Source organism: Molossus molossus, unplaced genomic scaffold (genome assembly GCF_014108415.1).
Source record: "Molossus molossus isolate mMolMol1 unplaced genomic scaffold, mMolMol1.p scaffold_m16_p_9, whole genome shotgun sequence".
Lineage (NCBI taxonomy): Eukaryota > Metazoa > Chordata > Mammalia > Chiroptera > Molossidae > Molossus > Molossus molossus.
This window is the reverse complement of record NW_023425403.1, coordinates 78,324,311-78,340,106: the sequence shown is the minus strand read 5'-3', so window position 1 is coordinate 78,340,106 and position 15,796 is coordinate 78,324,311. Positions and strand designations below refer to the sequence as shown.

Below are 15,796 nucleotides of genomic sequence, written 5' to 3'. Positions count from 1 at the left end.
CCGGCCCTGGTTGGTCGTGCGGGTGGCAGCCACTCGATGTGTCCCTTTCACGTCGATGTTTCTCTCTCTCTCTCTCTCTCTTCCTCTTTCTCCCTCCCACTCTATCTGAAGAAAAAATAGAAAAATGTCCTCGGGTGAGGATAAAAAAAAAAAATGTTGCCTGAGAACAAACATAGAATTGGGGAAATCATTCATTCCCTGCACATTCTCTTTAACATTCATATAGATGGTGTTAAGATAAAGTATAAGTGTGCAGATGTCAGTGATGGGTTGATGTAGTGGAAATCTGTTCAAGTCCTTCAGTGATTATTTTAGTTACTTCAGTGAGAAACTAAGCAAGGCCCACTGTTACAACAGGGGAGATATTGGAGGCCTGAGCAGTGAGGAGAACATAAATTAATGGTCTAGAAGACTGGGAGGGTGAATGGGCTAGGAAATATAGTAAGATTGCTGGGCAGCAATAAAGGTCTACTGAGTTTTATGGTCTTGGTGATCTTACAAAATCCTAATTCACGTAATATGGACAAGATGATGTGGCTCATAAAGGACATCAGTTGTCTTATGGGTAATGTTTAAGTTGTGATGTTTCTAGATATTTACATGTTTAGTGAGTAACAACTGTTTTAAAGCACCACAAAAAAAAAAAAAAAAAATACTGAAAATGCTGTTTATCCTATTCCTTAATCCATAAAATGAAAAGAAGTAAGGAAATACATCCAGAAGATGGGACTATTTCACTGGCACAAAAAAGAAAAAAATACTTTTGGAGTTAACAGAATTTAAATTCTGGAAATATAGTTAATTTGGAACAGGTCAGGCTCCCGAGTTTTCAAGTAACTATGTTCTAATTATTAAAACAGTATTATAGTCATCTATCTGTTATGAGTGTTTATCATGTGCCAGTTGAATTCATCGCTCATGTCAGTGATGTCATTTAATCCTCAAAACATCCTAGTAAGGTAGGTTTTCTCATCCTTGTTTTAAGCATGAGAAATCTGAGGTCATGGAAGGAGGTAGTTAAATGACTTATATGAGGGCAGGAACTAGGAAGTGGCTGAGCCAAGATTTAATTCCATCTTGGTGTAGCTCCAAAGTCTGTGTTCTTAACTATTCTCATTGTCTTCCAGTCTGATAAATTTTGTATCACATTAATACAAACTCATACTTTTCTTTGTGGTTATATAAGTAATGACCGTCAAGACATTCCAAATAGTTTTTTTGCTGAGATTGCATAAACCAAAAATTGAATGAAACCAATAATGCATCTTTGGTTTTTAACGACGTGTTTTTACTTTTTATTTGAATCAAATTTAGATATTGTAGTGTATCAACTACATAATAGAGGTATTTAATATGTAGTCCATTAATGCTTATCTAACATCATTTTTCTATTTGTCAGGTTCTATTTCTTTATCTTTTCATCTGATGCAAAATATTTTTTCAATCTTATCTAAATTTAAATCTAGGATGTTTTCCTTTCTTACTGTAATCATTTTAAAACATGTTTAGCCCAGCCGGTGTGGCTCACTGAGTGTTGACCTATGCACCAAGAGGTTGCCAGTTCGATTCCCATTCAGGGCATATGCCCAGGTTGTGGGTCCAATCCTCAGGGTGGGGCATGCAGGAGGTGGCCAGTTGATGTTCTCTCTCATCAGTGTTTCTATTTTCCTCTCCTTCTCGCTTACTCTCTTTCTAATATCAATAAAGAAAAAATATTTTTAAAAAATACATTTAAAAATATTGAACATTATCTTTAATAAAAATCAAATCCTGACTTCTTTCTCTTTTATTAGATCTATTAGTTCATAAAGATATTATATAACTAGATGTTTAATTTGATACTATACACGTAACAACTGTATTGTAAGATATTTCTTAATTATGAATTTGTATCTTTCAAAACCAGTGTTCTTTATGCTCTAGTCTTTTCAGAATAGTTTTGAAATAACAAAAATGAAATCAAATCAAATTTTCAAATTTGATTACACATATAAATATTCAAATAAGTGAGGCAAAATAAGAAGTCTGGACTTCAAAGTTTTCCATACATAGTTGGTAAGACACAGCATAATTAGTGTAAATAATAAATTAGTAATGAAAAATTTTTTTTTTTATCCTCACCTGAGGATATTTTTTCCATTTTTTGTACAGATAGAATGGGAGGGAGAGAGAGGAAGAGAGAGAGAGTGAGAAACATCGACGTGAAGGGACACATCGAGTGGCTGCCACCCGCACGACCAACCAGGGCCAGGGACAAACTGCAACCAAGGTACATGCCCTTAGCGGGAACCGAACCCGGGTCTCTCCGGACCGCAGGCCGACGCTCTAACCGCTGAGCCAAACTGGCCAGGGCAGTAATGAAAATTTTAATCCAGTGTTAAAATTTATATTATTTGTTTACTTTCTAAGATTATAGAATTATATTACTGGATTTTGGACATAATGTAACTGATTTCCTGACATGTTTAGTGTTTTACTGAAGATAGCCTTTCTGTGTAGCTGGATTTATAACCCAGGCCTCATGATATTAGTAAAATATTTCACCCTAGAATTATTTTTGACTTCTAATCTCCATAGTGCTTGTGTTAATTTTATTTTCTTCTATGTTAGTATCTACTTAAGTTTATTCTGATTACTTGCCTTGGAGACTTAAAGATTATACTTATGTAATTATTTTATTGCCTTGCCTGGACTTATGGAAAAAAGAGATTATTGCTAGTAGCTAACACTTCGTTTTTTTTAAATGTAAAATATAATTAAGAAACTTTTAACTACTTCAGTTTTGCTAGATATTTTTAGTTGTAGCTTAGTCTTGAGAACTATTTTTAAATGCTATTTACTTACATCGCTGTTATTTTTCTCTTATTTAAAGACCAAGACGTTTGGAGGAGGTGGTGGTGGTGCTAGAAGCAACCTCAACATCAGTGCTGCTGGTAACCGAAACAGGGAAATTTTACAGAAAGAAAAGTCAGCAAAATCAGAGGGGAAACATGAAGGTGTCTACAGAGAACTGGTAAGGCTAAAGAACCAATACAAAGTTTATGTGTTCTTCCTTTAATAGCCTTGATTTTTTTTTTTTTAATCCTCACCCGAGGACATTTTTCCATTTTTTGTTCAGGTAGAGTTGGGGGAAAGAGAGGAACAGAGAGAGAGAGAGAAACATCGATGTGAAAGGGACACATCAAGTGGTCGCCACTCGCACAACCGACCAGGGCCGGGGACAAACTGCAACCGAGGTACGCGCCATTAGCAGGAACCGAACCTGGGTCTCTCAGGACCGCAGGCCGACGCTCTAACCGCTGAGCCAAACCGGCCAGGGCTAGCCTTGATTTTTTATTCTTTCTCATAACCACCACTAGCTTTGTTCAGTGTATTATGTATAGATGTTACAACTCTAAGGCTTTCCTTAAGATTTACACTTACCTCATGGAAAATTTGGATTCTTAGAAAAATAATTTACTTAAAACTTCCATTTTATTTAAATTTATAATATCAGAATAATATTGTTTGTAATGGATTGATAAAAAACTATCAAATTAAACAGAAGACACTCAATGGAAATTATATTCTAAAAGTTGATACACCAAGAGCATAGTTAACTGTCCCTCTCTACCTTTCCCCACATCTTCATCTTTTCTCAAATTTTATCTAAAGTGGTTTTGTGTTGCTCTTTGGAAAAAACATATTGCAGTAAGTTCATGTATATTAGGGGCTCAGTTGCAAAATATACCTGGAATTTTAAGATAAATAAGAAGAGTCAAACATATTTCTGATATGCTGCAGTGTCCTTAGTTATAACAGAACTGACAAGAATTTATTTCCTTCTCCCTTTAGAGGTTGAAGACTTTGGATGATTTTATCTGTAGGGTACAGACTACTAAGACTAGCTTAAATAAATAATGGGAGTTCATTATCTCATATAATATAATAAGAAATTAAGATATAGATAGCTACAAAAGTTGATAAATGTAGTAGTGTAACAATGTTGGGACTCTGGTGGGTGTCTCGGTGATTTTTGACTTTCTTCTCATTGTTACAGGATTCTCTATGCATTAAATCTCCATCCAAAAAGTTCAAAGGCAGAAAGGAAAGGTGTCATTTTCCTGGGTGTGGGTCAGTTTTATAAGATATGAAAATATTTTTGAGATCTCCAGTAAGTTTCACTTATGTCTTATGGACTAGAAATAAGTCACATACCCACTCCTTAATCTGTCAGTCACTGGCCAAGGAGAATGGGCTTATAACTGTGGGCCAGGCTTTCTCTTCCTTGAAAATGTACCCACCTAATTCTAGAAAAAAAAAAAATCAGAGTTTTCAGGATAGAGTGGATACAAGAAGCTGAAAAAAAAAATGGTTTCTAAGTCAAAAAGTTCTTAAACTTTAGTAAATTGAGAACAGTTCTGAAGAGATATCTTGCCATAGAACACCAGAGGCCTGCACTTATTATACGATATCACATATGAAGGGGGCAATATAGCAAAGATGACAATATAGAAATCTCCTGGAATTGGACCCCCACTGAAATAATTATTGAGCTGACAAGCACTGTCTGAAGTAACTCTTTTATTACCCTGGATCCTAGTTAGACTCTTGTAGTATCCAGAGTAGTGATTGATGGCTAAGAGGCTGATCATAGAGATCAAAGACTTCAATGATCACATAACACAAAGATTTGCAAAGGCAATTTGGACAGTCACTAAACAAACTTAAAATTGCAGTCTTCATCAAGTAGCAGTAGCAGTTCTCAAGTAGGAGGGAAAATCTGATTTTCAAAATTACCACCATTGTAGTATTCAAATGTCTACTTCTCAACAAAAAAATGACAGAGTACACCAAAACAACAATAACAAACAAGAAAGTATGACTCAGTCATAGAAAAAAAGAAATTGTCAGAAATCACCCCTAAAGGAGCCCTGGCATTGGACTTACTAAACAAAGACTTTATCTTAAATATGCTCAGATGTTTGAAATGAACCATTGACAATGAACTAAAAGAAATAGGAAGAACAATATATGAACAAGTAGGGAGTACCAATGAAGAAACAGAAAAACATTTTTTGAAGAGATAGAAATTATGAAAAGAAACCACATAGAATTTCTGGAGTTGAAAAATACATTAGCTGAAATTTTCTTAAAAATTAGGTTCAACATCAGACTAGATCAGACAGAAAAAAGAAACAGTGGGCTTTAATATAAGGCAACTGAAATGACCCAGTGTAAAATGCAGAAAGAGAAAAAGAATGACAAAAAATAGAGCCTAAGGGACTTGTAGAGTACCATCAAATGTACCAAGATGTACATTGTGGGAGTCCCATTCGGAGAGACAAAGGGACACAAAAAATATTTGAAGAAGTAATAGCCGCAAATTCCCAAATTTGATGATGTCATGAATCTACAAATCCAAGTAACGTAACAAACTGCAGGAGGATAAACTCAAGAGAGACACAGCAAGACACATTATAATCAAGTTGTTGAAAAGCTAAAGAAAGAGAGACATTTTGAAAGCAGTGAAAAAGAAATAACTCCTCAAGAACAGGGAGCCTCAATAAGATAAACAGCCAATTTCTCATTAGAAACTATGGAAACAAGAAATAAGTGGGATGATATAGTGAAAATAGTGAAAGAAAAAACTTAACCAAGAATTTATATTCAGGAAAACCATTATTTAAACATGAAGGAAAACATCAAAAGGATAACTTAAAATACTAGTGTAAATTTGAATGTACATGAATTAGTCTCATAATTAGGTACCAAATTCTTTTACAAGTTGGATGGTTTTCTTTTTTTTTTAATCCTCACCTGAGGATATTTTTTGCATTTATCTTCAGATAGAGCAGGAGGAAGAGAGGGAGAAAGAGAGAGAGAGAGAAATATCGCTGTGAGAGAGACACATTGACTGGCTGCCACCCACACAACCCAACTGGGGCTGGGGAAAAACTGCATCTGAGGTATGTGCCCTTAGTGGAAATCGAACCTGGGTCTCTCTAGTCTGCGGGCCAATGCTCTAACCACTGGGCAAAACTGGCCAGGGCTGGATAGTTTTCAAATCTCTATTTCAATAATTCAAGGAAGACTTGATTGGGATGTCAGCTGGTAGCTCCTTAAAGTAGTTTTGATAATGGACTTAAGTGTATCCTTCCTTGCAAGATATATTGACGTGCTAACCACCAATATATTAAAATGTGACTTAATTTGGAAATAGGGTCTTTACAGTGGTATCAAGTAAAAAGAGAGCATTAGGGTAGACCCTAATCCAATGTAACCCTAATTCAATTTTTTATGAAGAGGGGAAATTTAAAAACAGAGAGACACATATAGAGGACAAATGACCTGAAGACATGTAGCGAGAGGATGATCATGTGACTGGAATGACGCATCTACAAATCAAAAAATGCCTAGGATTGCTATCTGACAAAAAGCTAGAAAAGGCAAGGAAGTTCTCACCTAGAGCGCTGAGAGTATGGCCCTGCCAACACCTTGACTGAGAGTTTGCTTACATAATTCAAGTCAACAAGAAAGCTAGAATAAGTTATACCAAGGATTGGTATTAACTGATTGTTAAAAATGTTTTTGGTGCAATTCTGTGTGTGGGACCATTTTTTTTTTTTAATAATTTATTTTTGTTACAGATGTTTCTCTTTTTTTCCCCATTGATGCCCTCCTCCCCATCCCCCCCACCCTGTCCCCAGTTTTGTTGTCCATGCCCACTGGTTATGTGTACATGCATATAAGTTCTGTGGTTTATCTCTCCCTTCTGAGAGTTGTCAGTCTATACCCTACTTCCACGTCTCTAGGTCTACCTTGTTCCTCAGACTATGTTCATTATATTCCACAAATAAGTGAGATCATGTGATATTTGTCTTTCTCGGCTTGGCTTGATTCACTTAGGATAATACTCTCCAGGTCCCTCCATGTTGTCTCAAAGGATAAGAGATTTTTCTTTCTTAGAGCTGCATGGTACTCCATTGTGTCTATGTACCACAGCTTTTTAATCCATTCATCTACTGATGGACACTTCAGCCGTTTCCAGATTTTAGCTATTGTGCTGCTATGAACATGGGGGTACATGTATTCTTTCTGATTGGTGTTTCAGGCTTCTTAGGGTATATTCCTAGAAGTGGGGTCACTGGGACAAATAGCACTTCACGTTTTAATTTTTTGAGGTAACACCATAGTGTTTTCTATAGTGGCTGCACTACTCTACATTTCCACCAGCACTGTGCTAGAGTCGCCTTTTCTCCACACCCTTGCCAACACTTGTAGTTTGATTTGTTGATGGCGACCATTCTGATAGGTGTGAGGTGATACCTCATTGTTGTTTTAATTTGCATCTCTCTGATGATTAGTGATGCTGAGCATTGCTTCATATGTCTATTAGCCATTTGTTATTTTGTTTGTTTGTTTCTATTTGTATTTATTGGATTATAAATTTCTTTTTTTTAAAAAAAATCTATTGTTAAATGTAGAATGTTTTACAGATGTTCCACATTTTTCTCCCATTGACCCCCTCCTCCCCACGCCCACCCCCCTCCCGCCTTTTCCCACACTATTGTCTGTATCCATTGGTTATGCATATAAGTTCTTTGGTTTATTCCCCCCAACCCCCCAACCCCTTTCCCTTTGAGGTTTGTCAGTCTAGGAATGAATGTGTACTTTTTTTTTTTTTTTATCCTCACCCGAGGACATTTTTCCATTTTTTGTTCAGGTAGAGTGGGAGGGAGAGAGAGGAACAGAGAGAGAGAGAGAGAAACATCGATGTGAAAGAACACATCGAGTGGCTGGCACCCACACAACCGACCAGGGCCGGGGACAAACTGCAACCGAGGTACGCGCCGTTAGCGGGAACCGAACCCGGGTCTCTCAGGACCGCAGGCCGATGCTCTAACCACCGAGCCAAACCGGCCAGGGCAGGGAATGAATGTGTACTTCTTAATCCCTTCACCTTTTTCACCCATTCCCCCAACGCCCCTCCCATGTGGCAACCAACAAAATGTTCTCTGTATCTATGAGAATGTTTCTGTTCTACCTGTTCATTTTGTTTGTAGATTCCATTGTTGATAGATATGTATTCATTGCCATTTTTTTTGTTCATATATTTTATCTTTTTCTTCAAAAAGACCCTACATCATTACATATAATAACGGTTTGGTGGTGATGAACTCCTTTGACTTTTTCTTGTCTGGGAAACTCTCTATATGGCCATCGATTCTTAATGACAGCTTTGGAGGATAGAGTAATGTTGGTTGTAGGTTCTTGCTTTTCATCACTCTGAATATTTCTGGCCACTCCCTTCTGGCCTGCCAGGTTTCTTTTGAGAAATCAGCTGACAGCCTTATGGGAAGGTACCTAGCTGCATTTCTCTTGCTGCTTTTAAGATTCTCTTTGTCTTGAACCTTTTGCATTTTGCTGATGATGTGTCTTGGCGAGGGCCTCTTGGGGTTCATCTTGTTTGGGACTCTCTGTGCTTCCTGGAATTGTATGTCTGTTTCCTTCACCAAGTTAGGAAAGTTTTCTGCCATTATTGTTTCAAACAGGTTTTCGATGTCTTGTTCTCACTCTTCTTCCGGCACCCCCAAGATGTGAATATTGGCACGCTTGAAGTTGTCCCAGAGGCTCCTTACACTGTCCTCATTTTTTTTGGATTCCTTTTTCTTTTTGCTGTTCTGATTAGGCGTTTTTTGCTTCCTTATATTCCAAATCAATGGTTTGTTTCTTGGATTTATGTACTCTACTATTGAATCAGTGTAAATTATTCTTTATTTCAGTTAAAGCTTCCTTCCTTTCTAACTGTGCATCGATCATTTCTGACTGGTCCTTTTTTATGCTCTTGAGGCCCTCACTGAGTTCATTGAGCATCCTTATAAGCAGTATTTTGAACTCAGCATCTGTTAGGTTACTTATCTCCATTTCGCTTAGTTCTTTTCTTGGGGTTTTGTTCTGTTCTTTCATTTGGGACCTGTTTCTTTGTCTCCTCATTTTGGCTGCCTCCCTGTGTTTGATTCTGTGTATTACTGAATGAGTGGTATGGGGCTAGCTGAGACCAGATGCTGCTTGTTTGAAAGAATTTAGGAAAAACCTGAAGCAGGATCCAAGACAGGCCAATCCTATGGTTAAGCAAGTGGCAACAGCTTGGGTGGGCCTGAAAGTTGGGTGGGGCGGGCAGGGCCTCAGGGAGTCACCAGGGCGGGGCTACCAGTGTGAGCCAGGTTGCTGGAGTCCCAGATATGGCTTCTGTCTGCTGCTCCAGGGAAGGGCTCACCAAAGGAACAAAGGCCTCTGACAGCACGTTTGTCCCGGAGAAAGCCCCCTCTCCAGCCTTCGCTCCAGTGCTAAACAGCTCAGTTCTTCCCTGTATGTCTCTGGCGCCCCTCAAGCTGCCTCCCCTCCAAGCTTAGAGGGAGAGAGTCCGAAAAGTTTGTGCGTGGGTCCTTTAAGGAGCTGCCTGGAGCTCCAGCCGCTTCAGCTTCCCTGAGCCTCAGTTCCTGCTGGTTTTTCCAGCCAGAAGTGATGGGGATTCTCTTCCTGGCACTGGAACCCTGAATAGGGCACCTGGTGTGGGAAGGGGACCCCTCAGTCCTCAGGAAGGATCTTCCCAGCCGAGGTATCCTCCTGATTTTTATCTGCCACACGTGGGTGTGGGACCAGTCCATCTCACCACTGTCTTGCCGCCGCCCCTCCCACTTCTGCCCCTCCGCCCCTCCTACCAGTCTCGATGCAGGACTTCCATGTAGGACTTCCATTCAGCTTGATTTCAGGCAGTTTTGAATGATGGTTGTTCTGCAGTTTAGTTTAACTTGGATGTGGTTTTGGGAGGAGGCGATACTGCGTTTACTTATGCCGCCATCTTGACCAGAAGTGATATGTCTATTAGCCATTTGTATGTCCTGTATAGAGCGGTGTCTACTTAGTTCCTCTGCCCATTTTTTAGTTGGGTTCTTTGTCTTCCTTTTGTTGAGTTATATGAGCACTCTATATATTTTGGAAAATAACCCCTTATCTAATGTATCATTGGCAATGATGTTCTCCCATACAGTGGGTTCTCTTTCCATTTTGATGGTGGTTTCTTTTGCTGTGCAGAAGCTTTTTAGTTGATGTAGTCCCATGTGTTCGGTTTTTCCTTTGTTACTGTTACCTTGGGTGATGTACTAGTGAAAATTCTGCTGCGTATGATGTCCAAAATTTTGTTGCCTACATATTCTTCTTTGATTTTTATGGATTCCCGAGTGACATTTAAGTCTTTTATCCATTTTGAATTTATTCTTGTATATGGTGTAAGTTGATGGTCTAGTTTTATTTTTTCACATATACATGTCCAGTTTTCCCAACACCTTTTATTAAAGAGGTTTTCTTTACCCCATTGTTTTTTTTATTATTTATTTAATATTATTTTTGTTACATATGCTTCTCCTTTTTTACCCCATTGATACCCTCCTCCCCATCCCGTTCCTGCCCTGTCCCCGGCTTTGTTGTTCATGTCCATTGGTTATGCATACATGCATGTAAGTTCTGTGGTTTATCTCTTCCCACCCCCCCACCCACTCTTCTGAGGGTTGTCAGTCTGTACCCTACTTCCGTGTTGCTGGGTCTACCCTATTCCTCAGACTGTTATATCCATTATATTCCATATATAAGTGAGATCATGTGGTATTTGTCTTTTTCTGCTTGGCTTGTTTCACTTAGGATAATACTTCCCAGGTCCCTCCATGTCGTCTCAAAGGATAAGAGATCTTTCTTTCTTACAGCTGCATAGTACTTCATTTTGTATATATGTACCACTGCTTTTTTATCCATTCGTCTACTGATGGGCATTTGGGCTGGTTCCAAATCTTAGCTATTGTAAATAGTGCTGCTATGAACATGGGGGTACATATATTCTTTCTGATTGGTGTTTCAGGCTTCTTAGCGTGTATTCCTAGAATCGGGATCACTGGGTCAAATGGAAGTTCAAGTTTTAATTTTTTGAGGTAACACCATATTGTTTTCCATAGTGGCTGCATCAGTCTGCATTCCCACCAGCTGTGCACTAGAGTTCCCTTTTCTCCACACCCTCACCAACACTACTTTGATGATTTGTTGTTGGCGGCAATTCTGGCAGGTGTGAGGTGATCCCTCATTGTTGTTGTTTTTTTTTTTTTTTTTCATTTTTCATTTTTTGTTCAGATAGAGTGGGAGGGAGAGAGAGAGAGAGAAACATCGACGTGAAAGGGACACATCGAGTGGCTGCCACCCACACAACCCAACCAGGGCCGGGGACAAACTGCAACCGAAGTATGTGCCCTTAGCGGGAACCAAACCTGGGTCTCTCTGGACCACAGGCCAAAGCTCTACCTGCTGAGCCAAACCGGCCAGGGCACCTCATTGTTGTTTTAATTTGCATCTCTCTGATGATTAGTGATGTTGAGCATTTCTTCATATGTCTCTTGGCCATCTGTATGTCCTGTTTGGAGAGGTGTCTATTCAGCTCCTCTGCCCATTTTTTAATTGGGTTCTTTGTCTTCCTTTTGTGGAGTTGTATGAGTACTCTATATATTTTGGAAATTAACCCTTTATCTGATGTATCATTGGCAATGATGTTCTCCCATACAGTGGGTTGCCTTTCCATTTTGATGGTTGTTTCTTTTGCTGTGAAGAAGCTTTTTAGTTTGATGTAGTCCCATGTGTTCATTTTTTCCTTTGTTTCTGTTGCCTTAGGTGATGTATCTGTGAAAATTCTGCTGCGTATGATGTCTGAAATTTTGTTGCCTACATTTTCTTCTAGAATTTTTATGGATTCACGGGTCACATTTTAGTCTTTTATCCATTTTGAGTTTATTTTTGTGTATGGTGTAAGTTGATGGTCTAGTTACATTTTTTTTGCATGTAGCTGTCCAATTTTACTAACACCATTTATTAAAGAGGCTGTCTTTACTCCACTGTATGCTCTTGCCACCTTTGTCAAATATTTATTGAGCATATTGCCTTGGGTCCATTTCTGGATTTTCACTTCTGTTCCACTGCCTGTTCTTGTGCCAGTACCAGGCTGTTTTGGTTACAGTCGCTTTGTAGTATAACCTGATATTTGGTATTGTGATCCCTCCTACTATGTCCTTCTTTTCAAAATTGCTCTGGCTATTCAGGGTGTTTTTGGTTCCATATGAACTTTTGAAGTATTTGTTCTAGTTCTGTGAAATATGTCGTTAGTATTTTGATGGGGATTGCATTGAATCTATAGATTGCTTTGGGTAGTATGGACATTTTAATAATGTTAATTCTTCCAATCCATGAACAGGGTATGTGCTTCCACTTTTTTATATCTTCATCTATTTCTTTTTTCAATGTTCTGTAGATTTCTGGAAATAGATCCTTTACTTCTTTGGTTAAGTTTATTCCTAGGTATCTTAATTTTTTTGCCGCAATGATAATGGGATTACCTTTTCAGTTTCTCTTTCTGTGAGTTCATTATTGGTGTATAAGAATGCCATCGATTTCTTGACATTAATTTTGTATCCTGCTACTTTACCAAATTCATTTATTAGGTCTAGTAGATTTTGATGGAGTCTTTAGAGATTTATATGTATAATATCATATCATCTGCAAATAATGACAGTTTCACTTCCCCATTTCCAAATTTGATCCATTTTATTTTTTCTTCCCTTTCTGATTGCTGTGGCTAACACTTCCAGTACTTTGTTAAATAAGAGTTGCAAAAGTGGGCATCCCTGTCTTGTTCCTGTTCTTAAGGAAAATGCTTTTAGTTTTTGCCCATTGGGTAGGATGTTGGCTGCAGGTCTTTCATATGTGGCCTTTATTATGTCGAGATATGATCCCTCTATTCCCATTTTGCTGAGCGTTTTTATCAGAAATGGATGCTGGATTTTCTTGAATGCTTATTCAGCGTCTATTGATATGATCATGTGGTTTCTATTCTTCATTTTGTTTATGTGGTGTATTACATTTATTGATTTGCAAATATTGTACCAGCCTTGCATCCCTGGGATGAATCCCACTTGGTCATGGTGAATAATTTTTTTGATGTATTGCTGATTTCAATTTGCTAGTATTTTGTTTAGAATTTTGGTGTCTATGTTCATCAGGGATATTGGCCTGTAGTTTTCTTTCTTTGTAATGTCTTTTTCTGGTTTGGGAATTAGAATTATGATGGCCTCATAAAAAGAGTTTGGAAATCTTCCTTCTTCTTGAATTTTTGGAAATAGTTTGAGGACAATGGGCATTAGTTCTTTTTTGAATGTTGGGTAAAACTCCCTGTGAAGCCGTCTGGGCCTGGGCTTTTGTTTGCCTGGAGAGTCTTGATTACATCTTCAGTTTTCTTAGTTGTTATTGGTGTGTTCAAATTTTCTATCTCTTTCCGGTCCAGTTTTGGGAGACTTTGTGTTTCTAGAAATTTGTTCATTTTGCATAAATTGTTGAATTTGTTGCCATATAATTGTTCATAGTAGCTGTTAACGATTTTTTGTATTTCTGTGGTGTCAGTTGTTACTTCTCCTCTTTCACTTCTGATTTTGTCTATTTGGGTTCTCTCTCTTTGTTTCTTGGTGAGTCTAGCTAACTGTCTATCAATCTTGTTTATCTTATCGAATAACCAGCTCTTTGTTTCACTGATCCATTGAATTGATTTTTTTGGTCTCTATGTCATTTATTTCTGCTCTGGTCTTTACTATTTCCTTCCCTCTACTTGCTCTGGGGTTTTCTTTTTGTTTGCTTTCTAGTTCTTTCAGTTGTGAGGTTAGATAGTCTACTAGAACTTTTTCTTATTTCTTGAGGTGGACCTGTAGTGCCATGAACTTCCCTCTCAAAGCTGCTTTTGCTATATCCCATAGATTTCATGTTGTTGTTTGTTCATTTTCATTGGTTTCCAGGAAATTTTTTATCTCTTCCTTGATCTCCTCGGTAACCCATTCATTGTTCAATAACATGCTTTTTAGCCTCCATGTGTTCAAATGTCTTTGCATGTTCTTGTTGCTATTGATTTCTAGTTTCATGCCATTGTCATCTGAGAAAATTCTTGATATGATTTCAGTCTTCTTGAACTTGTACAGTCTTGGTTTGTGTCCTAACATGTGGTCTGTCTTTGAGAATGTCCCATGTGCACTTGAGAAGGATGTAAATGTTCTAGTTTTGGGGTGTAATGCTCTGTAGATATCTATTAAATCCATTTGGTCTAGTGCTTCAATTAGAGTCTCTGTTTCCTTGTTAATTTTTTGTCTAGAGGATCTATCCAGTGAAGTCAGTGGGGTGTTGAAGTTTATTCCTTTGATTGTATTGCTGTCGATTTCTCCTTTGAAGTCCTCCAGAAGATTTTTAATATATTTTGGTGCTCCTATATTGGGTCATATATGTTTACCAAGGTTATATCTTCCTGTTGGATAGATCCTTTCAATATTATGTAGTGACCTTCTTTGTCTCTAGTTATGGCCTGTCATTTTGAAATCTATTTTATCAGATATGAGTATTGCTACCCCAGCTTTTTTTTCCTTTCTGTTTGCTTGGAAGATTTTTTTGCATCCCTTCACTTTCAACCAATGTGAGTCTTTTTTTGTGAGGTAGAACTCTTGTAAACAACATGTATATGAATCATGTTTTCTTATCCAGTCAGCTACTCTGTTTCTTTTTATCAAAGCATTCAGACCATTTACATTTAAGGTGATTTTTGATATGTACTCATTTATTGCTATTTTTGTTTAGTGTGGTTATATTTTTCTTCCTATTTCTTCTACCAATTACAGCAGTCCTTTTAACATTTCTTGTAGTGCTGGTTTGGTGCTAATGTATTCCCTTAGCCATTTTTTTTCATCTGGGAAGCTTTTTGTTTGACCTTCAATTTTGAATGATAGCCTTGCTGGGTAGAGTAGTCTTGGATTCAGATCCTTGTTTTTTATGACCTTATTACTGCATGCCATTTCCTTCTGGTGTGTAGTGTTTCTCTTGAGAAGTCAGCTGATAGCCTTATGGGAGTTCCTTTGTAGGTAACCTGTTGCTTATCTCTTGCTGCTTTTAGGATTCTTTCTTTTTCTTGAATTTTTGGCATTTTAATTACTATGTGTCTTGGTGTGGGCCTATCTGGGTTTTCTTACTTGAGGCTCTCTGTTCTTCTTGAAGTTGAATGCCTTCTTTCTTCATCAAATTAGGGAAGTTTTCTGTCACTGTTTTTTCAAATATATTCTCTCACTCTTGCTCATTTTGTTCTTCTTCAGGGACTCCTATGATGCGAATATTATTAATGTTTCCAACTGTCTCACAGTTCTGTTAAGCTGTCTTCCTGTTTTTTAATTGTTTTTCCCTTTTGGTTTTCTGATTGTTTGATTTTTTTCTACTGTGTCTTCTAATTCACTGATCCGGTTCTCAGCTTCCTGTAGTCTGCTGTTTAGTCCTTTCAATGTGTTCTTTATTTCTGCTATGTCATTCTTCATTTCTTCTTGGTGATTTGTCATTTCCAATTGGTTGATTTTCATTGTTTCTATGTCTTTACTCATGGTGTTGATCTCCTTACTCATGCTGTTGAGCTTCCTCAAGATCATGGTTCTGAATTCTACCTCTGATAATTTGCTTAACTGCATTTCATTTATCTCTTCTTCGGTAGAGGTCTCTTTTTCTTTCATTTGGGAATTGTTTTTTTGATTCATCATTTTGGCTATCTGAGTGGGTTTTGGAGCCTTCCAAATTTTTTCTGTGGGTGTTGTTATTCTCCTGCTTGTGGGTCCCTCTACTGGGTTTGGATGGGTGCAGGAGGACCCATGTTAAACACCACTGTCAAGTCTTACTTTCCTGGGTAGGTTTGGAAGACCTGGAATGGTCCGGT

General features: G+C 38.0%; 1 protein-coding gene across 12 annotated transcripts in view; it reads left to right on the top strand.

Annotated features, from left to right (window-relative positions):
• Positions 1 to 15,796, top strand: part of TDRD3 (tudor domain containing 3) — a 179,558-nt gene that overhangs the window by 94,332 nt on the left and 69,430 nt on the right. For all 12 annotated transcript variants that reach the window (XM_036249876.1, XM_036249881.1, XM_036249875.1 and 9 more), the window contains one exon: positions 2,873 to 3,013. In XM_036249876.1, the coding sequence (XP_036105769.1) occupies positions 2,873 to 3,013 (141 nt within the window). The remainder of the gene's footprint in view (positions 1 to 2,872; positions 3,014 to 15,796) is intronic.